The sequence below is a fragment of the Danio aesculapii genome, chromosome 16 (assembly GCF_903798145.1).
Source record: "Danio aesculapii chromosome 16, fDanAes4.1, whole genome shotgun sequence".
NCBI classification, from domain to species: Eukaryota; Metazoa; Chordata; class Actinopteri; order Cypriniformes; family Danionidae; genus Danio; species Danio aesculapii.
In genome coordinates this window covers 26,676,517-26,702,729 of record NC_079450.1, presented here as the reverse complement: position 1 = coordinate 26,702,729, position 26,213 = coordinate 26,676,517, and the positions used below count along the sequence as shown (strand labels likewise).

At 34.4% G+C, this 26,213-nt stretch overlaps 3 protein-coding genes across 3 annotated transcripts in view; 2 read left to right on the top strand and 1 right to left on the bottom strand.

Moving 5' to 3' along the window:
* tmod4 (tropomodulin 4 (muscle)) overlaps window positions 1-9,129 on the top strand; it is a 24,956-nt gene extending 15,827 nt beyond the window's left edge. Inside the window, exons 5-10 of the mRNA XM_056475599.1 lie at window positions 1,527-1,619; window positions 1,766-1,896; window positions 4,120-4,227; window positions 4,597-4,740; window positions 6,980-7,124; window positions 8,901-9,129. Coding sequence (XP_056331574.1) covers window positions 1,527-1,619; window positions 1,766-1,896; window positions 4,120-4,227; window positions 4,597-4,740; window positions 6,980-7,124; window positions 8,901-8,923 — 644 coding nt within the window. The 3' untranslated portion in view covers window positions 8,924-9,129. The remainder of the gene's footprint in view (window positions 1-1,526; window positions 1,620-1,765; window positions 1,897-4,119; window positions 4,228-4,596; window positions 4,741-6,979; window positions 7,125-8,900) is intronic.
* A 1,602-nt stretch (window positions 9,130-10,731) lies between these two features.
* LOC130243966 (sodium channel modifier 1-like) lies at window positions 10,732-14,911 on the bottom strand. The gene is given in 10 exon segments (XM_056476285.1): window positions 10,732-11,670; window positions 12,888-12,978; window positions 12,981-13,022; window positions 13,117-13,211; window positions 13,347-13,447; window positions 13,724-13,818; window positions 14,502-14,590; window positions 14,686-14,744; window positions 14,746-14,757; window positions 14,846-14,911. Coding segments are annotated over 10 exon segments (747 nt in total). The 5' UTR covers window positions 14,897-14,911; the 3' UTR covers window positions 10,732-11,558.
* A 1,094-nt stretch (window positions 14,912-16,005) lies between these two features.
* Window positions 16,006-23,093, top strand: LOC130243420 (lysM and putative peptidoglycan-binding domain-containing protein 1-like). The gene is given in 6 exon segments (XM_056475588.1): window positions 16,006-16,092; window positions 16,094-16,138; window positions 16,140-16,187; window positions 18,318-18,625; window positions 22,223-22,251; window positions 22,254-23,093. Coding segments are annotated over 6 exon segments (633 nt in total). The 3' UTR covers window positions 22,370-23,093.
* The last annotated feature ends 3,120 nt before the right edge of the window (window positions 23,094-26,213 follow it).

Here is a 26,213-nt window from a genome sequence, read left to right as displayed (position 1 = left end):
GTGGTATAGATAATGCCACATGCACTGCAATGTGTTTTATAATGATAGTTCATTTTGAAATAAAAATTGTAAAATGTTCGTTAAGAGTTACATTTTCGCTGGAGGAAACAGCTGTGATTATGAGGTGAGCACTGAGGAAACAGTAGATTGGAAACCCGATTGCTTCAATCTGACATTGGGGTACAAGTGATACAAGTGTATCCATAGCAAAGAACTGCAAATAAGCATATTTTATAACTATTTATCGATAAACACACACCTTGTTCTCTCGCTTTGCACAGCTGTGGTTTGCTGATCAAACGAAAAACGAAAGTCGGGGAGGAGCCGAATTCTGCCGCCGTCTTCATATCAAATTTAAGGGGACAGAGCCAATAATTTAGTCTACAGTTTATGAGCTAATCATAAAAGTTTTAGGGGGCAGAGTAGAAATATAGTGGGGCCCCCCTAAAATAGGCCTAGCGACGCCCATGAAAATAACTGATTAATAATCATTAATTTTCCTCCGGCTTAGTTCTTGATTTATCAGGTGTCGCCACAGCAGAATATACCGCCAATTTATCCAGGATATGTTTTATGCAGCGGATGCCCACAACCTAGTACTGGGAAACACCCATACATTCTCATATTCACATACGCTATGGTCAATTCAGTTTGTCCAATTCACCTATAGTGCATGGGGAGAACATACAAACTCCACACAGAAATGCCAACTAACCCTGCCGGGACTCGAACCAGCAAGCTTTTGCTGTGAGGTGACAGTGCTACCCACTAAGCCGCCATGCCACCTTATTTATATAATATTCTTTCATTTTCTTCTCGGCTTAGTCCCTTTATTAATTTACGGTGGCCACAGTGGAATGAACCGCCAACTTATCTAGCATATGTTTTATGAAGCGGATGCCCTTCCAGCTGCAACCCATCACTGGGAAACATCCATACACACTCATTCACACACATACACTACGGCCAATTTAGCTGACCCTATTTACCTACAGTATATTGCATGTCTTTGAACTGTGGGAGAAACCTGAGCACCGAGAGGAAACCCACGCAAACATTGGGAGAACATGCAAACTCCACACAGAAATGCCAACTGACCCAGCCAGGGCTCGAACCAGCGACCTTCTTGCTGTGAGGCGATTGTGCTACCCACTGTGCCACCGTGCTGTCATTAATATAATAAATTATTATAATTATTACAGTATATTCTATGTACCACAATGCTTTTTAAATAACAAGTGTAACATTTATACACTAATGAAATTAATTTTTCTAATATAAAATAGGTCTGCATGTAAGATTTTTAGATTTTTGCAGATTTTTAACCTTTTAACTTCCAATAAAAAATAATTTGACCATTTCTTTTTTGGTTAAATTGTGTTTCTGACCACTCTAACTAAACCAATTTTGAGTTTTAATGAAAACCTACGCACAAAAGGTCATTTAGGCTGTTAACAGTGCTAGTTAAAGGGTTAAAGGTAAAAAGCATAGATATATTTAATGGAATTATGTTTGTCTCTTCACAGCCATCCTTGGAATGTACACACTTATGAGCAACAAGCAATATTATGATGCCCTGAACACCACCGGCAAGATTGCCAACACAGAAGGCATCAACAGTATGTATACACACATCTGACACTGAACCATTTCATGTTAAACAACATAATATAGTTACAACTTATATATGTGTGTTGTAAGGTCAGTTCCAGATTTGTATATCCACTGGATGTCTTATAAATCTGAATCACACATGGTTTTTCAGGTGTGGTGAAACCAGATGCGTATAAAATTTATCCCGAGGAGCCTCCCAATGACACCAATGTGGAGGAAACTCTCGGCTACATCCAGAAAAATGACAACAGGCTGCAGGAGGTCAACCTCAACAACATCCCGGTAAACATGCTAACTCTGCTAGCACTCTTTTTAATGTATTGTTTACTAATACTGTTATCAATACTTTTATATAAAACAAATCAGGAAGTAACATGCTATTTTCTGTCACACACTGTTTGAATAGGTGTGTTGGATTGTTTGAAAGTACACTTTGAAAAGACAGGTGTATGTCCACCCATGTGAACTTCTGTATGTGTGTTTGACAGTCCTATCATTGATAGATGAGATTAGCCGGACAGTGTAAAACCAGAGGCTGTTATTTAGATATAAAATACATAAATACTGATATTGAAAACATGTTGAACATCTGTAATCTTTAATACCAGACTAAACAATACTTACCAAGTAATAAAAACAGTTGAAACTATGTGTAGTAAAACATTAATGTCGGATCCAATACAATTAGCAAAGCGTCATCTTTCGATCTTTTCGAAATCCAGCTTCGATCTGTGAATTAATTGTAAAAGAATCTGCGGTTAAATTAAGTGAACAAAGTAACAAATTCTTTCTAATGCAGTCTGAAAATTTAAAAATGAAGTTCAATACATCATCTACACCAAGGTGTGTCTGAAGCTTCGGACTGATGTGATTGTCATAGTGACAAGAAAAAAGGCGATGCAAAAAAGACGCAGAAGTAGTTGTCACGATCAAATTCCAAGTTTGGTTCACCATACTTAGCCACATGTCACTTTTTCAAATATGCTATGCTGCAATTGACATCCATAGTATAACAAGCTATTCTTTGCAATTACGTGCTTTACAATACTATCTGTCAATCCTCGATAAACAAAGTAAATGATTTAGTATTAAAAATATTGATATTTTGGTAAGTATGGATATGGAATATTTCAAACGATACGATCTTACTTTTGGGTAGTATCGATACCGGCTTTGCTCTCTCATGCTTTCTTCTCACCAGCAGCAGTTGATTAACATGCGCTGCACTGTATGGTATTGATTGTACCGAATATCGATATTTTTCAAGGTATCATATCAAGTTTAGAAATTCCAGTGATGTGACAACACTAAAATGTATACAATGCTACCACAATACACAACAGATTCACCAACCGCCTCTGCCACTTCCATTTGATGTGCCTCTTTTTTTTGGTGTTGCAGAAATTTGATTGGCTGCACAACATTTGCATAATTAGATCTGATTATCTGACGCCTGCATTGGTGCATCAAAAGTGCATTCATTCATTCATTTTCCTTCGGCTTAGTCTTATATTTATCAGGGGTCGCCACAGCGGAATGAACTGCCAATTATTCTAGCATATGTTTCATGCAGCAGATGCCCATCCAGCCGCAACCCAGTACTGGGAAACACCCATACACTTTCACATTCACACACATACATGCACTACGGCCAATTTTTGTATATCCAAATCACCTATAGCACATGTCTTTGGACTGTGGGGGAAACAGGAGCACCTAGTGGAAACCCACACCAAGACAGAAACTCCACACAGAAATGCCAACTGACTCAGCCAGAACTCGAACCAGCAACCATCTTGCTGTGAGGCGACAGTGCTAACCACTGCATAAAAAGTTGAATGTTTTTAAACTTCTGCCACAAGCAATGGACCCAACTTGTTTTGACAGACCAGGAATTCAGTTCAGAAATGCTTGGTCACTCCATTCTATGTAAATAAGAAGCGTTAGCGCTGACACCATGTGGGAATGGGGCATAATGGAGGAGAAAGAAGGCAATACAAAAGCTGTATTTTTCCACAACTCTGCACTGCTCAGCATCTTGTTGTCTTCAGATCATCATTATCATTTAGTTTCTGCGTAAATCTGCTTTTGCCTATCATTGTCTATGTACTACAGTAGTACATACAGGGGGGCGTAGCTAAACAGGCAGTGATGTACAATAGAAGCAGGCGAGGATCTTCTGTGGAGGCAGAGTTTATCCACACTATTACACTATTACATAATAAAGTAGCACATAGGGGGCATAGTCATTTTTGCAGTTTTAACCCAATATAAACTGTCTTTAGACTAACAAGAACCTTTTAATCTGAAAATGAATGTTTTCATAGCACAATGACTTCTTACATGTCAAACGATCAAGGAAAATTCGATTTCTTACTTCATGAGTCTTTATGATAATTAATAGGTTGCTTTATTTTACTTTCAGGATTTGTTTTACTTGCCGAATTTTAATAAATTTTTGTCATTAATGGTAAGAATTGGTGCATTTCTCTTGTGTTGCTGCAGGACATTCCCATCCCAACCCTGAAAGAGATTTTTGAGGCTATGAAGCGTAACACACACGTGTTGTGCCTGAGCATCGCCGGGACACGCAGTAATGACCCTGTGGCCTTTGTGAGTCCTGAAACCTGTTCTTACTTTTATTCACTTCCATCTCTTATTATCTTCAACATACTGAATCCTGAAGCTACATATTTTGAGTATATCTTAAAGTATGCATTTAAGCCCCTGATTTACTCACAGCAAAGTTCTGTTTTAGTTTTTAGTTTATACATAAGAGTAGTTTGAAATACCTGAGCAGTGGTGCAGTGTCAGTGAACATCCCGACAGGGTCCACATTTTTTGTGGCACTTAAATAAAACAATTTTTTTGACTAATCAGCAGTTAATTTTAATACTTTAATTAAAACCATAAATTTTTGTATGTTATATTATTATATTTGTATTATGAAAAGCTGTTTTTCTGTTCCTGATTTTCTGTCAGGCCATAGCTGAGATGTTACAGGTCAACAAGAACCTGCAGAGCCTAAACATTGAGTCCAACTTCATCACTGCACAGGGCATGATGGCAATCGTCAAAGCCCTCAGGCAAAACTCCACTCTGATTGAGATCAAGATCGACAACCAAGTAAGAGATTAAAACAATACTTCCAGAAACACCGGATGGCCTGTTTGTTTAACACAAGAACATTGATCTGGTCAAATTTACTCATAGTGGCTTTTCAAACACATATAACAGACTTTCAATAAAATATTCAAGTCTCCCCGACACAAAATCAACAATTAATACACCTTTTTCACACTGTTTTTTTGGCTGGTTTGGTCATTTTCTGAGCAGTCCTCTCTGATAGCTTGGAATTAAATGTCCATTGCTACACTATAAAAAATGCGGGGTTCCACACAATTCCTTCATGTTTTCTAACACAAATTGATTAAGTTAACTTAATAGTTTTTACCAATTTAAGTTGATTGAACATAAAACTGATAAGTGCCAAAAAAAACAACTCAAAAATTGTGTTGATTCAGCTTTTTTTTTTTTTTTGAGTGTATGATTGGATATAGTATTCTGAAATTTGATATAGTAAGATGATGATTCTGCATAGTAAACTATATTTTGACTCCCCCATCAATACTAATCAGTTTTTTGTTCTTTTTACTAATAAATTTGGTCATACAGATAATATTAAGTGATAATTCGATACTGTTTTATTTTGTTCTAAAATAAAACCCAGAGCTGCATTTTTTCCATGTTTCATTGATTGAGGAGTCCTTCACAGAAATCAGAATCAGTTTTATTGCCAAATGTGCTTCACACAAACATGAAATTTGTTTTGGCTACAGATTTTGGCTTCTGATGATAACCTACAACACTTGTTGATGTGATTATTTCTTTGATTCTGTTCATGTATTTTTTTTCATATCCGTAGTGAAATACATATTGAAACATATCCGTGCAGGTCATTTATTGTTAATTTCATGCTATATAAATAATTGCATTGTTTCTTTTACTTGTCCAAGCGTGACAATTGAAATTATAATGTGTTTAGGCTGCGACTAATATTAAACACCTGAGAAGAGATGGCTTTTTAAACAGCTTAAAGACAGTCGTTGATTCTGGTTTAAATCGCGTCTGGTAAAGTACAGTCTCTGTTCATCATTCTTTTTAGTAAAAGTAATCTATTTATTGCCTACTGGTTCAGTAAACTGTTAATTAATAATGAATGAGAAAATGTGAATAAAAAGAATGAATATTAAAAATTACTGATAGCTACAAGCAAATTTTGACAATTTTGTCAGTCATTTTGACTATGTGCGTGTGAGAATGTCCTCTGTGACTCAATCTGACTATGCTCTGTGTAAGTCAGTGGGCAGAGCAACAGAATCAGGCATTGCTATTTTTTCTGTGGAGGTGGTGTTTAACCTACAAAATATAGGTACATTCCAGAATCTGACATTTTTTGGGCCTGCTGTCAATAAAAGCTTCTATTTCCAGTTACAAGGATGATTTCAATTCTGAAACTTAAAGGATATTCGCTCCTACTTTATATTAAGTGGCCTTCACTAATGTGTACTGAAATTAATAATTTTTTACAATGTACTTATTGTGCTTTTACATTGTACTTATGATTGGTTAAATCCGTGCATGTAATTACATCTGACCATCCCTTACATCTTAACCCACCCTTAAACCTACCCATATCACCAAATCTGTCCCTAAACCTACTCGTATCCCAAATGAACATGTGCATTATGAACACAATAAGTACTGTACATTGTATTTATTTTTTAATGAATGTAAATAGTAGTTAAGGCCACCTAAAACAAAGTGGGACCAGATATCCTTTTAATACAATTACCCAAGGCTAAGCGATTAAAGGTCAATTCTTTTGATTACTTTCCCTACCGCATGTGTAGTCATGTGACGCCGCTCCGTTACATTATTCCGCCAGCATGTCGAGCACCGAGACAACTGAGCAACAAGAGCAGCTTCTACCAAAGAAAAATGCATATTTACTGTACAAAAATACTCAGCAAAAAATAAATAAATAAAATAATCATTCATTAATCACAATCCAGTTAAATTGTTCAACTAATCGAGATTTTGATTTTAGATTTGATTTTCAAATTGCCCAGCCCTACAATGACCTCTTTTATATCATAAGTAAAAATTATCCCTTTAAAAATGGTTTAGATAAAACCAGATTAAAATTGGGGTATTTCTACCTACAAGCTCCAGCAGGCCAAAAAGACCCCTGTAATACCTCTGTTTTCATGCTGAAATGTTTGCTCTGTTTATGTTTAAGCATTCAAGTTGGTTATGCAATGACCCCTGGCAGTGTTAAAATTGTTGACCTGTGTTCTTACAGAGGCAGAAACTGGGCGACTCTGTTGAAATGGAGATTGCATCCATGTTGGAGAAGAATCCCAGCATCATAAAGATTGGGTACCACTTCACTCAGCAGGGCCCGCGTGCCAGAGCCGCCATGGCCATCACTAGAAACAATGACATCCGTGAGTGGTTTCAGGAGTTGTTTTCTCGAATACTACTCTCAGTACTTGTAGATACCTAAAACAGGAACTTCATTTAATTTATTTCAGTGTTTGGCTCTGATTACATCAGGTACTGTAGTTCATCCAACCAATGAAAATTCTGCCATTTACCCACCCTCCTCATGTTCTATACCTGTTGAGTTCTTTCATCTGTTGAACACAAAAGAAGATATTTTGAAGAATGTTTGAAACTGGTAGCTATTGACATCCAAATGGTGGAAGTCAATGGCTAGCAGTTTTCAAATTTCTTCAAAACAGTCTTATTTTGTACTCTACAGAAAACTAAACTCATACTGGTTTGGAACCATTTAAAGATCAGTAAATGATGACCAGTTTTTCATTTTTGGGTGAATTATCATGTGAGCTATTATGGGATGTTTTTTGGTCAATCGAATAACAAGTAGACTAGGAAAACACATTGCCGTGTACAGCTTAAACTATCTTTTGTCCAGTTTTGACCACTTTTCTCATGAGGGAAGGTCTGTTTAATGGTTTTTTTTTGTATCTTTTGATCTAACATTTGCAGCATAAGACTTTTGTTAACAACTGTTTATTCTGGAAACAATTATATTTAAAAAAAAAAAACAAGTGCAAATTTAAACCTCACTCCCACCCATGGTAGACTTTAAAAGATGAATAAATAAAAATAAACAAATTAATAAAATAATTTTCACAAAAAAGTTTACAAAGATTTTTCAAAGTATGACACAACATCAAAAGCTGAATGCCACATACTGACAGTTTTCGCATTAGCTATATTGTTAATATTATATTTAATAATTATAATATTAGCTATATTGTTAATATATTATTGTTAATATATTGTTAATAGTGTACACAATAGACAATAGTGTATACTATATCACAAATATGGCAATTCAGACGGATGAATGGGGAACGTTATTTCTGATCGTCATTCAATATAATAGACTGAACAGTTTTCATAGATGATCAGTCGTTATTTAGTGAGTAGCAGATACTCGTTTGCTGGCTTTGCTGAAACATTTTTCAGAGATATATAAACGATCTAAATTAGACAGGTTTAGTTTATATAATAAATTCATTATAATGAAGGAAATAATGGCAAGTTAATACGGATAAGCTCTAATATATAATACATCTGTATATGTAAAAAAAATCTTTTCACATTTAATAAATGTATAACACTATATTAATATTTTACTCCAGCGATTGAATAGTATTTATTTTCTTAATAAAATAATAGTCATTAGTGTTTTAACTAATTATTTTAAAATACGTAATATGAGTACCAAGATGGTTGATGATGTTACACGAGAAAGCAACATAACTAAAGAATGCGTTCTTCAGCGATCTTGTGTCTTCATGTTCTCGTGTAACGTCATCATTAACTGCCAAAGTTCAGTTCCAACCAGTTACCAACCTACATGATGCATGATGTCACACAGGGTCCCGGTTGCAAAGAGTAATGAGCTGATGATCTGAATCAGGTGTGTTTGATTAAGGAGACATGGTAATGTGCAGAGCTGGTGGTCCTCCAGGAACATGGTTGAGAAACACTGCTCTACATTAACACCAGCAATCCGATCATATTGTGTCCGACAACCTCTGGAAGTGGTTGATTGTGGGCAAGCTCAAAACCTTTCAGTCTCTGTTTACTCCTGTATATTTAGTGTTGTTAAATCGTGATCAGATTGAAGTAAAGCGTCTTAATACCTGACATAAACTTGATATTATTGTATTTTTTTCCATCTTCAGTTCGTCAGCAGAGAGTAAGATGAGCAGATGGAGTTCAACATCATCATCATCTTCACTGTTCTCCTACAAGCACTCCAGTAACAGCCAGGACAACTGAAATGCCTTTAGCATTCACCATCAGCCATTGTGGATATCATTACCACCAGCTTCATAAGACTTTGTTACTTTTTATGAGTTGAGTTTCATAAAATCTAAATCTCTGACCTAATAAAATTGACCTGCTCTTTAATACCTCAAACTTGAACAAGACGCTATATAGTTCATTTTCTGGTAATATGGTGCTTCCACAACATTTCTTTTTTTGTGTAAATATTTGAAATAAAATACTACATTCTATATTGTTTAATAAGACTTCAAAGTTTTATTAAATTACAAAATCATCAGTTGATTTAGGTTCAATCACATGCTACTGATATTTTATAAAACATTTTTGAGAAGTTAATATTATTATTTAACAGGATGGATTCAACTTTTTGTAGACACTTTGGAATATTGGTTAACCATTAGTTGATGTTAATGTATTTACAAACATTTGCTAATACATTTGTTATGCATTTTATAATCTTTGTTAATGTTAACGTTTTTTAAGCTAAATAATGTTACTTTATGTTTACTCATGATGCATTAATTGATGTTAACAAGCACAACTTTGGATTTTAATAATGCATTAGTAAATGTTGAACTATGATTAATAAATGTTCTTATCATTCATACTTAGCTAATGTTAGTAAATACAATAACTAACATTACCTAATGGACCATTATTCTAACGTATTACCAATATTTATATAACATTGATCGAGCTAAAATGTTATTAAAGGATTTTAAAAAACTTATTTCTTAAAACACACATGTCAGTGTTTTTCAAAAACTATTAAATAAAGAAATTATTCATAATAAAAAACTTTAATTTTATAATATATATGTGTATATAAGAAATGCTAATTATATTATTATTATATGTAAATTAATATTTAGAATTATTAATTTAGTTCATTTATATTTTTGTATATTGACATAATAAACATTCTGATAAATCATCAAATATAATAGAAATTGATTATAATAGTATAATGTTCAGCATATATATTTTAGCATACTGAATATTTTTAGCATTTACTGCATAGTTGCAGTAAACAACTAAACAACTACATTCTCACCTAAAAGCCTCAAAAGTACAAACAGCTGCAATATTTGTCAAACTGTAGTGAGTTTATTGATCTGCTAATACACAACAGTGAAGAGGCAGTACAAGTTCAGATACTGCAGAATATTGCACGACTATCAGCCAATCAGATTCGAGAACTAGACAGAACTGTTGTGTATATATATATATATATATATATATATATATATATATATATATATATATATATATATATATATATATATATATATATATATATATATAAATATATATATATATATATATATATATATATATATATATATATATATATATATATATATATATATATATATATATATATATATACATACATACATACCATACATTATTTTATTATTTTATATACCTTTTTTATATATCTTTAAATGTATTATTTAAACTTTACATTTTTTAAAATAAATTTTGTAATCATTATCAATAGAATCGAATTATTGCTGTCTTCGTAAGACATCATTCTAGATCATTTTAAAATAATAAAGTCTGTAATGCATCCTCCTAGCAGATACTCTCAGCACGTCCACTGTACAAAACAGCTTCATTATCATTCCCAGGTCTGGACTCTGTAACGATTTAGATTAGATTTAGATTATGCATAATCGTATTAATAGAAGTCTGGAATGAAATGATGCACGACTCATGTCATAACTTTAGACTACACCATTAACCTTTTAATTAATGATGACCCAAACCCAGAGGCACAAAAACAAATGTAACCGTTCAATATCCCGCAGCCCTGCTTCCTGCTCTCCTTCGCTAACCTATTTATAAACCCAAACCACTCAGTCATGAAACCCAGTCGCATGGCTTTGAGTTACAAAGCTCCAAATATACCAGAGATTTATGCTCTCCTTCTGAACAGCTGCTAACCTACGCAGACTCTCAAACATCGCCAATTAACAAACACGCATTACTGCACTTTTCAAATGTTTACAGGCTGCGTTTTCTTCAAGTTTATATAAAGGGACCACAGTCAGGAAAAGTTGGCTGTTTTTTTTATTTATTTCTGAGGCCGACTAAAACTTCACAGGTCTATACTGCAGAAAGCCAAGATCTCTCTCTGATGGCGTTTTGGCAAAGGAACCGCAGAACGAAGCAGCCGTTCCACATTCTGTTCTCGATTTGGAACAGATTTTCAATCCTGCGACAAACATTTCAGATACTGAATGCAAACTGATTATGATAGTTGTAAAAACACCACATCAGATACAAGGTTGAAAGCTTATTTCATCTAAAAATGTATTTTGTGGAATAACGGCAAGTACACAGTACTAATATAATTACAAACAATGCAAACTCTTTTCCAAAAAGAACGTCTGGAGGTTTTAGCCTTATTATATAAAAAGTGGGTCGCTTGTAGATGTCATGTGATATACTGTGACTACTGAAATGTCATCCTGCATGCAGAGCAGTTCAAATGTAGCCTGAAGTCTTTTTCCTGAACAGTATAGAGTTGTTTTCAGTAGAGTCCGCTATGAAGATTCACTGCAAGGAGGCAACAGAGTCGGTTCTTCTTCATCAGAGTCAAACTCCACATTCTCATCTTTAACCCATTTACCACTCCGGTCCTGCAGCCACCCTGAACTGGAGGAGAGGCGTTAAAAAGAAAGAAAAGATAACAATTATGAATATTAATTATTTCATAATGATCTGCATTTACATTTAATACCTAATACCTACTGAATGATTGACTTGTTGAATTCTGGATGAATTTGAAACTTTTCATTGGTGAAACAGCAAAAGAAAGGCAATATTGATTATAAAATATGATACACTCGATATTAATTTCTTGCTGGTTATACTATTGTATCAAATTTGCAATTAAGCTCATTTGCATATACAATATCGTATCATTTTCTTCTGAAGAAAGTCTTATTTTAGTTGGAATAAAAGCAGTTAATATTATATATACAGGAACGAAACAATTAAATAAATGAAAATAATAATAAAATAAAACCTAATTACACAACTAAATAAGGGGCAGATGTCTACATTTATACAACAATCTCAATGCTACAATTCAAATAATGAAAACTGATGTGTTATTGTCAGGAGAAAGCAACGGTGATCAGTCTAGATCCAGCTGGAGAGTTTTAACATAAGAAAAAAAGGGCTTCCAAATTTTAACAACCGTTCTGTTATGTCTTTGAAGGGAGTATCTAACCTTCTCTACTTTCACAAAATACAAAACATCTTTCAGCCACTGTACATGCGAGGGTGGCTGGGGGCTTTTGCAGTATATATTCAAATAATATGCCTAGCAAACAAAGTAAGAAAGGCCACAAAGTTTAAAAAGTAAGTGGGTAATGTATAATTATCAGACATCACACCAAACAGGCCAATAATAGGTTTTGTGCTATATCTATAGAAGTAATGGCTGAAAGAGAGAGAGATACTGAACCCCAGAATGAGGAAAGAGCTGGGCATGTCCAAAACATATGGGCTAAAGTGCCTACACCTAAATGACAACTATCACACTTCAGATCAATAGTTGGGTCAATCCGTGCAATCCTACATTTCGACCAATGTACTTGGTGAACCACTTTACACTGAATGAGGCTGTGACATGCGCATGTAGATGAGGAATCTCTGTTTTGCCTCAACTATGCATGTATAAATTAAGATCTGTGTAAAATGATTTAAGACATTGATCACAATACTTTAGTGAACTTAAAGTAAGAAATTAAGTATTTTACAAAAGTCCCTTTAAAGGTCTAAAATGTAGATTTTGACAACATTTATATATATTTTAGTTTGTTATACTTTATAGAAACTCTAATGTGAGTGAATGTGTTGCAAACCTCTTTAGTTTGAGATAGTGGTCCAGTTCTCTGCGTCTCTGCTCTGTTAAAGGTTCACAAACACTGGAGCTCACAGTGCTGGATCCCTTTTCTTCTTCTTTGCTTCACCTTTAACTTCACTCGGACCCTGATGCACTACAGATGACAATTATCACAATACATATAATCTTTTACCATTTATTTAATTGACAAAATCAATCTATCCTCATATAATTTAATTTTGTTGTACCTGTTGTTATGGAGTCATTACTTTCTGTCCTCATGGACGGATGAGAGTTGGCTAAATCGTTTCTTTGCTCTTTGCTTAAAGACTCTGATCGTTCACTTCATGAAATGAGAACAAAATTCTGATGAATTGATTGAAGAAAGTAGAGACACAAACAGCCTAGAGAGGAAAATAACAACTCTATCATGTGAAAGGAGATTTAAATGCAAAGATGTTTGGCTCACAGTCCTTACCTTGCTTTTTTGTGGCAGCTACTGTAAGGAACAGTTCTGAGTAAGGCATGATGGGTAATTTTGCGTGTTTGGGTCAGCAGAGGAGCTGAACTGGAGGGTTCCTGAGTACAAGCAACAATGTAATAATGAGTATGTGTCACAATACTTTATTAATGTGTATGTAGGGTTTGAAAATAGAAATAGAAGACAAATACAGCAGAAAAAATATGATAAAATGGATAGAAAAAAGTTTTTTGTCATTGATCACACTACTAATACTGCCAATACTTTTGAGCACATGACAAATAAAAATTGTAATGTAAAAAATGTGCATTAAATTAGCAAAATGGAAAGGTGAACGATTGGATAAAGTGATCAAAGAAAATACATTGAATCACCTGTCGATCATCTTCTGCTTTGACATATTCTTGATGCCTTCTTTTGTCAATTTCGCGTCGCAGCTGATTTTTTTTGCCATAAAAATATTTCATTCCTGTAAATAAAAAAACCAAAGAGGACTTAACTTTGTGGTGATGGATTTAAAATCTCCATTTTTTTGCATTCTAGGCCTGTTTGCAAACACAGTGTCATTACTTTATAAAAGTCTTCTTTCGTTTCTGAAGGAATGATTTCTAAATGATCATGTGAAAATTCTGCATTAACAACACTAAATAAATACTACTAAGATATATATATATATATAATATAAAAATCTAAATTCATCCTACAGGTTCACAATGTTGCTGTTTATATATATATATATATATATATATATATATATATATATATATATATTTAACATTGTTTCCAAACTTTTAACTATTATATATGTCATTAATAATAATAAATATTGTACTTAATATAATATTTGAACACATCAATGTATGACTGAATACAATATTAAGAAAAAAATGTTTCACGTTGCAACTTGCAATGGTTTGTCAACAAGCACATACTGTATGTATATGTGTAAAGTTTGATAGTCACATTTTTTTGCCACTCATTTGCCTTTACAGATAATTTTAGACATATATTTGACACTAAAGGTGATCCATATATGACAGAGTCCAAAATGACCCAAGATTTGTCACCAATTTTTACTTAAAGTTTAATAAAATCAGAGAGAAGAAAGTCATATACTGTAGGTTGGGTAAAATGTACTGGTAGAAATCTCACCTTCAAGGTGTCGTTTCCCCTTCCTGTGCACCACGAGCATATCAACAGTATCAAACACGGGACGGTGAGAACACACAAGACAACTGTATCTACGGTGAGATTAACACACACACATTTACATTTCGCTGATCTTTAATCAAATGAATACTATTACCGAGCTCTTGCTACTAACCCACATAATCACCTTCCGTTTTTCATCAGAGTAGCTTCATCATCTGGGATAAAGTTTGACAGAAGATCTGAAAACACGTCGTTTCTAGTCAAGTAAAGAAAGAAACAGAAAGACAGTGTCGGCTTGTGCATGTAACGTAACACAGACAGACCTTTTGCCGCTTTTATTATACCTTCAGTATATTAAGCTGGCTTTGATCATCCCCTTCTCGTTTGAAAGACATACTTGGCGACCTATTCTCCCAGAAACTATAAATAGTGTTTTTTTTCTTATTTTGCTGCCAAATATAACAAGCTTTCAACATCAGCTTGAATTCCTGTTTCTCTGTGGAATTATGGGTAGTGGTGTTTCGACTCATGAATGAACGAGTCAGTTTGCAAAACAGAGCGAACGATTCATCCGCATTTCAGACCGATGTCGAACTCATGCATGTTTTGTATCTGCTTATATTTCGAGTTTGTTTATTATTTAGTTAATGTTGTATTTTCAACAAAGTGTACAGAATTCCTAAATAATTAATATAATGGATATCGTATTAATTAAAAACATTGTACATTTGATTTGAAGAACGTGCTAGTGTAATCGAGGGCAATCCTGATTCATTATTATTTTATTTTTAAACACATTTTCAAATACAACAAAACATGTTTTTTTCGAAAATGTATCTATGATGAATGTGAAATTTAATAAATCCCTAATTACGTTGAATGTGCTTTACGTCGCGTAAAGGAGTTCAAAACACGAAGCTTCATACAGAAACTGATCATTGTACTGATTCATTGTTCAAAAGAACGATTCGCTAAAATGCATGGGCGGATCTACATTTAGCCGACGCCATGGCAACAGTGGCTAGCTAATCTGCTACGGGCTTGTGACAAACAAGTTTTAAGACTCTTCATTTACAATGTAACGTACTAGTAATGTGTATCTCTAGGTTATTGTAAATATATTTAAATAGTCACTTTAGTGGGAGCGTCACCTCCATTTAATAAACGCTTAGCATTAGTTAGCAGGTACGTTAAACATGTTAAAGTATTAAAACTTCTCTAGGACTGCGCGGGGCTACATTATGTACCTCTAATGGTTTAATCGCTTGTTTAAGCGGCGGTTAACAGCTTTTTTTTAGTTCCAATTGTCGCTTTCTAACGTTAATCATTCAAATGCGTGACAATAAATAATCAATGGATTTCTTGTTCATAGCTTTAGACTTTATTTGCCCATAACAGACGCGGTTATGTTTAGTCCTGCCGTAATGCGATCAGCAGAAGTAAGAGACGATCAGCTGAAGTTTATCTTAAATCATTATTAGATAAACACTCTGGAGCTCGAGTCATGTCCGCGGATCAATCAGCGGCTCCAAGCTGGAGTCACGGCCTCCTCCGCGGCCAGCGCACCCGCTCGTACGGCAGCCTGGTGTCCCTCTTCACAATCACCCGTCAGACAAAGAAGAATTGAACACAAAGTTTCAGCCTGGTGAAACTCTGCAAGGACTGTCACTGAAGTATGGCGTGTCTGTAAGTATATGAGAATTATGAACTAATTACTTTGGCAAGCTTGTTTAACAGTTTAATCTTATTAATATTATTGCGTCTTATTAGTATTTGCTTTTATGCTGTATTATTTTAGATGAAACTGTCTGACTACTAATGAATAAGTAACTTTGTACTTAAACATTAGCTGCCAGTACTTTATAATTAGATACTCATACTTATATAGACACTTGGACTTATTCACTGGATACTAGAACTCATTCTTTAGATACTACTAAATGTATACTAGTTCATATTTATTAAATATTAGTACACATTTCATTTGTGGTCACTAGTAACTGCTCTTGTAGATACTATTTAAGTAACAAATTAAAAAGATCTGTTGTTGAGATATACTATATATCTCAACGGCAGATCCTCTTGTATGTAATTTGTTAATAAAATAGTATCTACAAGAACAGTAGATAGTACATTCTAGTATCTAAAAAAAGCACTAGTACCTATACCGAATAACTGCTAGTGTATTTACATTGCAATGTATACTAGTCAAAATTCAATAGTTGATATGTCAAAGTTAGATTAATATAGAAGTCAATGACAAAATGAGAAATGTACGGTGGCCGAGAGAGCTTAACGTGCTGCAATTCACGAAAAGTGTTAATTTTGACAACAGCATAGTCCCTAGTCACTAATGATTTCCGCTTGTTAAGTCGTGACATATGGAATACTGTTTCCAAGTCCAAGATGGTGGTCAGTTGAATTGAGAAAATATTCGTTTATGACCCATTTTTAGTCATATCACACATTAAGGTGATTTTTTTTGTAACATCATGGTGTACACGACAGTCTCTGCACTTGCAGCATTGCGGACATCAATATTTTTAACAAATTAATGAAAAATTAATAACTTTCTGGGCATCTGATATTAGGCATGCTTGTGTGTGTGTGTGTGTATATATATATATATATATATATATATATATATATATATATATATATATATATATATATATATTGTGATCAGGATTTTCGAAAGTATACAGCACCTTGTAGACATTTATTATTACCATTTGTTGAGCCTCCCCAAACAGTTTGATAGAGACAGGGTTCGTACGGGTGCTGGGAATCCTGGAAAATGCTTGATTTTTAATATAGTGTTTTCAAGGTCAGAAAAGTGCTTAACCTGCTTGAATTTGAATTTGCATTGCTTTCATAATAACTCGTTATCTTACAGAGTAGGTTTTCTTTTAGCTTAAAATGCATTTTGCACGTAACAAACCATTTGACAGGTGGGACATTTACCATACAGTTAAAACAGTACCTTAGTCTTAACCTAAAGTAATATTGACAATAATAAAAAGTAATATTGATGAAAGCTTTCAACTGTGGTTTCCATATTTGGTGACTGATTTTCGAAACAGTTGACATAGTTCATTAATTTGCAGCAGGAATATTCTCTGACTCATTAGGATTTAATTTGTTACATGACTTTTGAATAGTGGTGGACATGAAAGTTTGGTACTACACCCAAACACAATCTGACTGTGAGCTCATTTTTTGAGAAATCAACTTTAGGTACCATAACTTAAAGATTATTCATACAATAACTGAACTTTTTTTTTTTTTTTTTTACGTTTTTAATGTTTTTGTGTGAACTATTTCATTAAATCTATGCTCCAAATTATTTAACAATTTAAGTCGAAAGGTCATATTGTGTTTTTTAAAATAGCACAAATGGATTTAAATGCGAAAAAGTACATACAATATAAATGTAATTTATTGTGTTTGTTAGATGCTGAAAAAACATAAAAATGCACCTTGAAAAGTGCTGGAATTTGAAGTTGGAAAAGGTGTAAGAACCCTGTAGAGAGCTTGTATCCAGAAGCTGCTTCACGTGACGTCAGACTAAACAAACAGATACTTAAGTACTAGTCACAAAAAAATATGTTTTAGTATTAATTTAATAATTACTAGTATCTTATGAACAAGACCTGGTACCGAACAAACAAGTCCTAGTAAAATAACTACTATAAGTTAATGAAAACATACTATCTAAAAATAAGTGTTTATAACATGAAAACCATTTACAAAGATTAAATGTTAAAATGGCTTGCCAAATTCTGACAGTGGAATGAACTTGTACTTTCTTTACAGATGGAGCAAATCAAAAGGGCAAACAGACTGTACACAAATGAATCAATATTCCTGAAGGAGTCCCTCTTCATCCCTGTGCTGACGGAGTCTGTGTCTTTCACAAATGGAGTGGAATTGACCGAGGAGGAGACGAGTCCAGCACAAACACACACTCTGATTTCTAATGAGACTCCCAAAAGCCAAACAGACTCTAGCAAATGTGAAGCGAATGCTGATCTGTCACCGGTTGAGTACCTGAAAAAGATAGACAGCTTGATCAGTCAGTCCAAGCAAGCTGCTGTGAAGACCTTCCAGGACGGAGAAAAACAGTAAGTTGTCAGAATGAAATTTTGACTGCTGTCATTGTGGTTATGGTGCTACAGAGTTCACTTATTGCAGTCGTTTGCTGTCAGTTGAGTTGTTTAGAAAGTTTTATTTCAGTGGGTGAACTATGTCATATGACTATGGAGGGAATGCAATGAATGAACATCAGCTGATTCAATACACTGGAACATTTTGTTAAAGGATTTACTTTTACTTTAAAAATGCTAATAAATTTCACTAATTATTAGTGAACATAGTACCATTGAATTAAATTGACTGTGTTCTTTGAATGTAAAGTGCGCTCCAGTAATCTAATTTACAACTTGAAAAATAAATAGTAATGGCCGAAGAACATAAATCACACATTTAAGTAAAAGTACATATAAAAAATATATTAAGTATGTTTTATTTCCTCAATCTTAGTTGTAGGGTTCCCACAGGTCATAGAATTTCTGGAATATCATGAAATTGTTCTTTTTTAAAAGAAAATTTGTATTTTTTGAATCAGCCATGGGACTCCCATATCAATTTGTCGCTCCATAGGCAAATATTGACTAATTGTGATTCATTATGATTCCCTTAAATGTATAAAGTCTACTACATCAGTGTTTCACAACCCTGTTCCTGAAGGCACACCTACAGTACACATTTTCAACCTCTTCCTAATCAAACACGCCTGAATCAACTTAAGAAGAGACTATTCAAAACATAAGTAGAGACTACAAACCCTGAAGTTAACGGGTCAGATGAGGGAGAATCCAAATTATGTATTGTTGGAGTGCCTTTAGGAACAGGGTTCTGCATCATATATGATACATAAATGACTCTACATGATCAAACTTAACAAAACTGGTAAATCTCTTCAACAATAGCATTAAAAAAGTAATGTTAGAACATCACTAGTAGAACATCACATCTAAAGTGGGTCACACCTAAGGAGAAGCGCAGCGCTGTGCAGCTTAAGATTTTGTGCACACCAGATGAGCTCTTTCTGTAAGTAAATTTAATGTTATTTATTTAAAAGAGTTCAGATGGCGCAGAGGGAATTTTATCCAAAGTCTGTAAGAAATCTGCAAAGAATAACAAATTGTGACCTTCTTTAAGTTCTTTTCTACCATTATTATTTTCATTTTGCCTTAAATTCATCTGTAGAATCGTTAAATTCTGGAGGAACACAACAGTTGGCTGTTTTTTTTTCTTTGCTATAGGTCATGAAAGTTTTAGAAGTGAAAGTAGAGAAGTACAAATATGCTGTCCCCAGTTCGAAATAAAGCAAATTGTATGTTTTTACGAAATGATGCAGAGTAAATCTCAAACCCAACAGGAAGTCAGATATTTTTTTTTACTTCCTCTGCCGAAAAAGCGAAATTTTAGTGATGTTAAATTGCGAAGATCTAGAGTTTTCATTGAAAGGCGTGTCTGTGGCGGCCTCACAAAATTCGATGTTTGGCCACGAAAAGGAAGTTGTTATAACTCAGGATCGCATTGTCCAATCTGCCTCAAAATCCAGATGTTTGATAACAGGCTCGACCCACGTTTACATGCCAAAATTCAGTTACAGTTATAGCGCCGCCTGCTGGCAATAGGAAATTACGTTTTACACTATAACAAACTCCTCCAAGAAATGTTATCAGATGAATCCAAAATTTCTCAGTATAATCCAAAGGTCTTGTGATGTGAATTTGTGAAGATCCAGAGTTTTTGCCCAAAGGCGTGTCCGTGGCAGACTGACAAAGTTCAGTGTTTTGCCATGGAGGACGAAGTACTTACAACTCAGCCACACAATGTTTGATCTGGCTGAAAATTCACAGGTTAGATGAGATCATAGCCCTAACATCAATTGTGATGAAAATTTTTGAAAAGTTTGTGAGGTCTGAAATACTGAGAAGAACAGAGTATGCACTTGATCCCATGCAGTTTGCCTATAGGCCTCACCGGGGAGTAGAGGATGCCACAGTTACTTTGTTTAACCTACTTTTTAAACATTTGGAAAAAAATGGTTCCCATGCCAGACTTCTGTTTGTCGACTTTTCCTCTGCTTTTAACACAATTCAACCTCACATTTTAATTAGTAGACTGCTGGAACAATTTGACCTTAGTAATACCTGGTGGGCTGGATCCTTAACTTTCTAACTAATCGAACACAAAGTGTTAGAGTGAATGGATGCTTATCTGATAAAGTTGCTCCTCAACCGGTCCCCACAAGGATGTGTTCTTTCACCTCTGTTATACATCCTTTACACAAACATGTGCCAGAGCAGGTGGGAAAATAGAACCATTATTAAGTATGCAGATGACACTGTCATTGTCAGCCAACTTCATGATAATGAAACAGGTCATGGTCCAGTACTAACTGACTTTGTCAGATGGTGTGAGGAGTCATATCTTCAGTTAAATGTTTTAAAGACAAAAGATATGATCATTGATTTTAGGAAGGCTGCTCACACAGGTGAGCACTTCCATTAAAAATCATGTGGAAAGTGTGCAATCATACAAATATCTTGGCACAATTATTGATCTAAACTTTCCTTTGATGAGAATTGTGCAGCAGTGTGTAAAAAGGGGCACCAGCGATTATTTTGTTTGAGAAAGCTAACATTTCCTATTGACAAACACATGATGATTTATTTTATCATGCTTTTCTTGAATCCATTTATCCTTTGCTTTGGTGTCATGGTTTGGGAATCTCTGTCAAGAATAAAAACTCACTAAATCAAATAGTTAAGTGGTCCAGTAAGCTGACTGGGGTGTCACTAGCAATCTAGAGGCTGTGTACACCAGCAGCTAAAGAGAATCACAAATTCAATTTTAAGTGACACTGCTCATCCCTACACTCAGAGTTTCAGCTCCTTCCTTCTGGTCGCAGGTTTCTAGTATAAGCTGTAGAACGAAACGATACAAAAATAGTTTCATACCAGCAGCCATTAGATTTAAATAAGGCATAGACTAAAGCAGAGGTATTTCGGTGACTGTATATTTTAGATCGTTTTAAACATTTATTTGGGGGTGGGGGGGGGGTGGACACTTGAAGTGATTATTTATTATACTTTATAAGTGTTTTTATGTTTATGTTCTATGTCTTAATGTTCACTTGTTGTTGTTACTGTGTGAGTTCCTTTGTGTGGCACTGTTGTGAGATGAGGACTCTTGACTGCAAACCAAATTTACCTTAATTAAATAAAGTAACCTAACCTAATTCCTCTCCTGAAGACATCTACATGCCAAAATTGAGTCACAGTCATAGCATCACCTGCTGAAAGAAGGAAGTTTGGCATTAATCTGTGATTTTTTTTTAAATTATTTTTTTCTCAGGTTTTTTAATATATATCGGCTTAAATTATTGTCCACTGTTCTCTGTTATCCACTGGGCCGGTGAGCTCGGTGCGAGGTCCCTTTCATCGCTGCTTGCAGCTTTAATTGTTTTCCGATACTTTAGAAATCTACTGAAGTACAGTAATGAAATAAATAATACTTATTCAGTGCAGTTTACAATGCAAATTGGCTTCACCATTTTCACATTTGCAAATCTGTGAGGCCTTTATAAGGAATCAGTTCCTTTTTTCCATGCATACAACATCAAACTTTCGCTTTTGCATTTACAGGTTCTCTTCTGTAGAGCATCTTAAGCACACAGTCTGACCTGCAGCACAGCAACATCCCAGCAGGCCATATTGGGAGCTGTTCCTGTTACCATCACCAAACGCACCAGGAATTTGAGGGATAGTGAAGATGAGATGTTCCAGCTCTGATGTAGGCATTTACTAGGGCTCTCCTGACTTACTTCTGTGTTATTTGTATGAATGCACTGTTTTAGAAGGCTCCCACTTCTGCATTCACGTCTATACAATGTGGAGACTGCTGGAGTCATTTGCAATAGTGGTGTTTTATAAAACTACTGCCAGCAAGACAGGCACATAAATTAGCACTGCTATAACACTGTAGCCCGATACCGAAAAATATCTGTATCTCTTAAAAGCTCAACCAAAGTAATGACTGTTTTTGTTTGTATAAAAGTGCTAACCAGGAATGTAGCTTGAGAAATAGTTCTACTTGTAGATAATATTTAATACTACCTCACACATACTCAATAGAAATGCCTTAGATTTCAGGAAATTGGAGGAAGATATGCTTTAGGAATGTGCCATTGGGAAATCGATCAGATGTTAACACAATGCGTAGTTTTGCACTGCATCATCTTGGTTTTGTAATGTTTACAATGTGCTAAAGTGTCTAATACTGTTTGTGGTTACCAAATCATGATAAAGGCTTTGTTTTCATTTGCTAGAGCATTTGTGTTTGGCATCAGTGATTTGTGAACTTCAGACTTACAACCGTAAATGAATGCGCTTTGAAACTCTCAGGTCAAATGCCAAAAACTCAACTTCAGTATGAAGTCTTGCGTGATATTCAGTGGCAAAGAACAGATGATCTAAGCAGTGTGTAACAAAATCATGCATTGTGTTCCTCCAGGTAATGTCAGTTGAACTGTGCCAGCATTCTATCAATTGTGCACTTTTAATCAGAAACACTTTTAGAATTTAATTTCACGTTTATACAAAGGGTGGAATTGTGAAATGAATGTCTTCCAAGAAAAATAAAATATAGGACTGTTGCTTTGGTAAACAGTTTCTTGTCATTAGTAAATTATTTAAAGGGCACCTATTTTACCCCTTTTTTTAAGATTTAAGAGAAGTCTTTTGTCTCCAGAACGTGGAAAGTTTCAGCTCAAAACACACATCAGATTCTTTATTATAGCTTTCAGAATATTAGAATTTTCTGCTCTGAACACAGTGTAGCTGTTTTTGTGGCCTGTGCCTTAATACTAGTTCTTCCCCCCACCGTTCCCACGTGCCTGTCAGTATGGATTGTATGGATATCATTGTTAATGTACAAAATAAACCTGATTTAACTTTTTCTTTTATAATTGTACTGACATGCTGCTGTGGTGATTAAGTAAAGACGCATTACAAACTTGCACTGTTTTAAAAACGTTTTAAACTTGTAAAACTCATTCTTGATCACATTGATGACGATTGATAATTACAGCGAGCTGAACAGATCTTTTAATTCTGGTTGCTTTGCTCACATCCTGTCTTGTTGATATGATTATTCGCGTTACTACACGTTATACGGTGGGGCTCAAAATAGTAGGGATCTGGATCCTATTTTATCTACACACAGTTCTGTCAAAACAATATTTTTTTTTTATCATAGGTGCCCTTTAAAGGGATACAAGGTTTAAATGTTAATATCAAATGTAACTCAAAGCAAATATATAGGCTTTAATAAAACTATTAAAATTATTACAAATTAAAATAATGATTTTCTATTTTAACCTTCTGGTGCTGAATTTTAACTGTTAATTTTAAACTTTATTGAAATGGAAACTCTGTAAATGTTTTGGCATCTGCCATGTTTTTGAAGTAACAATGGTTTTGTAATGTTTGAGCCTCACATTTAAAAACAACTCGTTTGGTTTCATGGCATTATTTTTCTCAATTTTACAGAGAAACATGTTGCAGCAAATACATTTCTCATTTAAAATAAAATTGTTATTCTGTGCATTTTTCAAAACAGTTAACCTAAACTAAACTACTATTTTTAAAGACAGAGACCAAACTGTGCTCCACAAGGTATGCTTATGGACTACTAACTATGAACTACTTGTCTTAGTTTTACTAATGCATAAATAAAATGTTGTACCATACAGTTACACAATATACAATATCAAATGCAAAATGTTTAAAAAATGTAAACATAATTGAAATATAATCAATTTATTTACATTTATAATAGAAATAAAACTCATTTATAATAATATATTTTTATTTAAAATTAAAAACTGTTAGGAGCACCAGAGGGTTAATATGTTTCAAAATGTAATAATAATAATAAGGCAAATTTTCAGTCTTTAGCAATCATTTTAATATGCCGAATTAAATATAAATCTAACTGACCCTAAACTTTCCATCTCAACTCCATATGCAATTACATAAGCAATAAGTGAGGGCTGTAAAATATTTATTTAGTGGTTGTTCCCTTTCAGAACACAGCAGATCCCTCTCAGAGATGTTCAATATAGTAATGTTGTTCATGCTATATAAAATAATTGCATTGTTTCTTTTACTTGTCCAAGCGTGACAATGAAATTATATGTGTTTAGGCTGCGACTAATATTAAACACCTGAGAAGAGATGGCTTTTAAACAGCTTAAAGACAGTCGTTGATTCTGGTTAAATCGCGTCTGGTAAAGTACAGTCTCTGTTCATCATTCTTTTTAGTAAAGTAATCTATTTATTGCCTACTGTTCAGTAAACTGTTAATTAATAATGAATGAGAAATGTGAATAAAAAGAATGAATATTAAAAATTACTGATAGCTACAAGCAAATTTTGACAATTTTGTCAGTCATTTTGACTATGTGCGTGTGAGAATGTCCTCTGTGACTCAATCTGACTATGCTCTGTGTAAGTCAGTGGGCAGCAACAGAATCAGGCATTGCTATTTTTTCTGTGGAGGTGGTGTTTAACCTACAAAATATAGGTACATTCCAGAATCTGACATTTTTTGGGCCTGCTGTCAATAAAGCTTCTATTCCAGTTACAAGGATGATTTCAATTCTGAAACTTAAAGGATATTCGCTCCTACTTTATATTAAGTGGCCTTCACTAATGTGTACTGAAATTAATAATTTTTTACAATGTACTTATTGCTTTACATTGTACTTATGATTGGTTAAATCCGTGCATGTAATTACATCTGACCATCCCTTACATCTTAACCCACCCTTAAACCTACCCACACAAATCTGTCCCTACTACGTATCCCAAATGAACATGTGCATTATGAACACAATAAGTACTGTACATTGTATTTATTTTTTAATGAATGTAAATAGTAGTTAAGGCCACCTAAAACAAAGTGGGACCAGATATCCTTTTAATACAATTACCCAAGGCTAAGCGATTAAAGGTCAATTCTTTTGATTACTTTCCCTACCGCATGTGTAGTCATGTGACGCCGCTCCGTTACATTATTCCGCCAGCATGTCGAGCACCGAGACAACTGAGCAACAAGAGCAGCTTCTACCAAAGAAAAATGCATATTTACTGTACAAAAATACTCAGCAAAAATAAATAAATAAAATAATCATTCATTAATCACAATCCAGTTAAATTGTTCAACTAATCGAGATTTTGATTTTAGATTTGATTTTCAAATTGCCCAGCCCTACAATGACCTCTTTTATCATAAGTAAAAATTATCCCTTTAAAATGGTTAGATAAAACCAGATTAAAATTGGGGTATTTCTACCTACAAGCTCCAGCAGGCCAAAAAGACCCCTGTAATACCTCTGTTTTCATGCTGAAATGTTCGCTCTGTTTATGTTAAGCATTCAAGTTGGTTATGCAATGACCCCTGGCAGTGTTAAAATTGTTGACCTGTGTTCTTACAGAGGCAGAAACTGGGCGACTCTGTTGAAATGGAGATTGCATCCATGTTGGAGAAGAATCCCAGCATCATAAAGATTGGGTACCACTTCACTCAGCAGGGCCCGCGTGCCAGAGCCGCCATGGCCATCACTAGAAACAA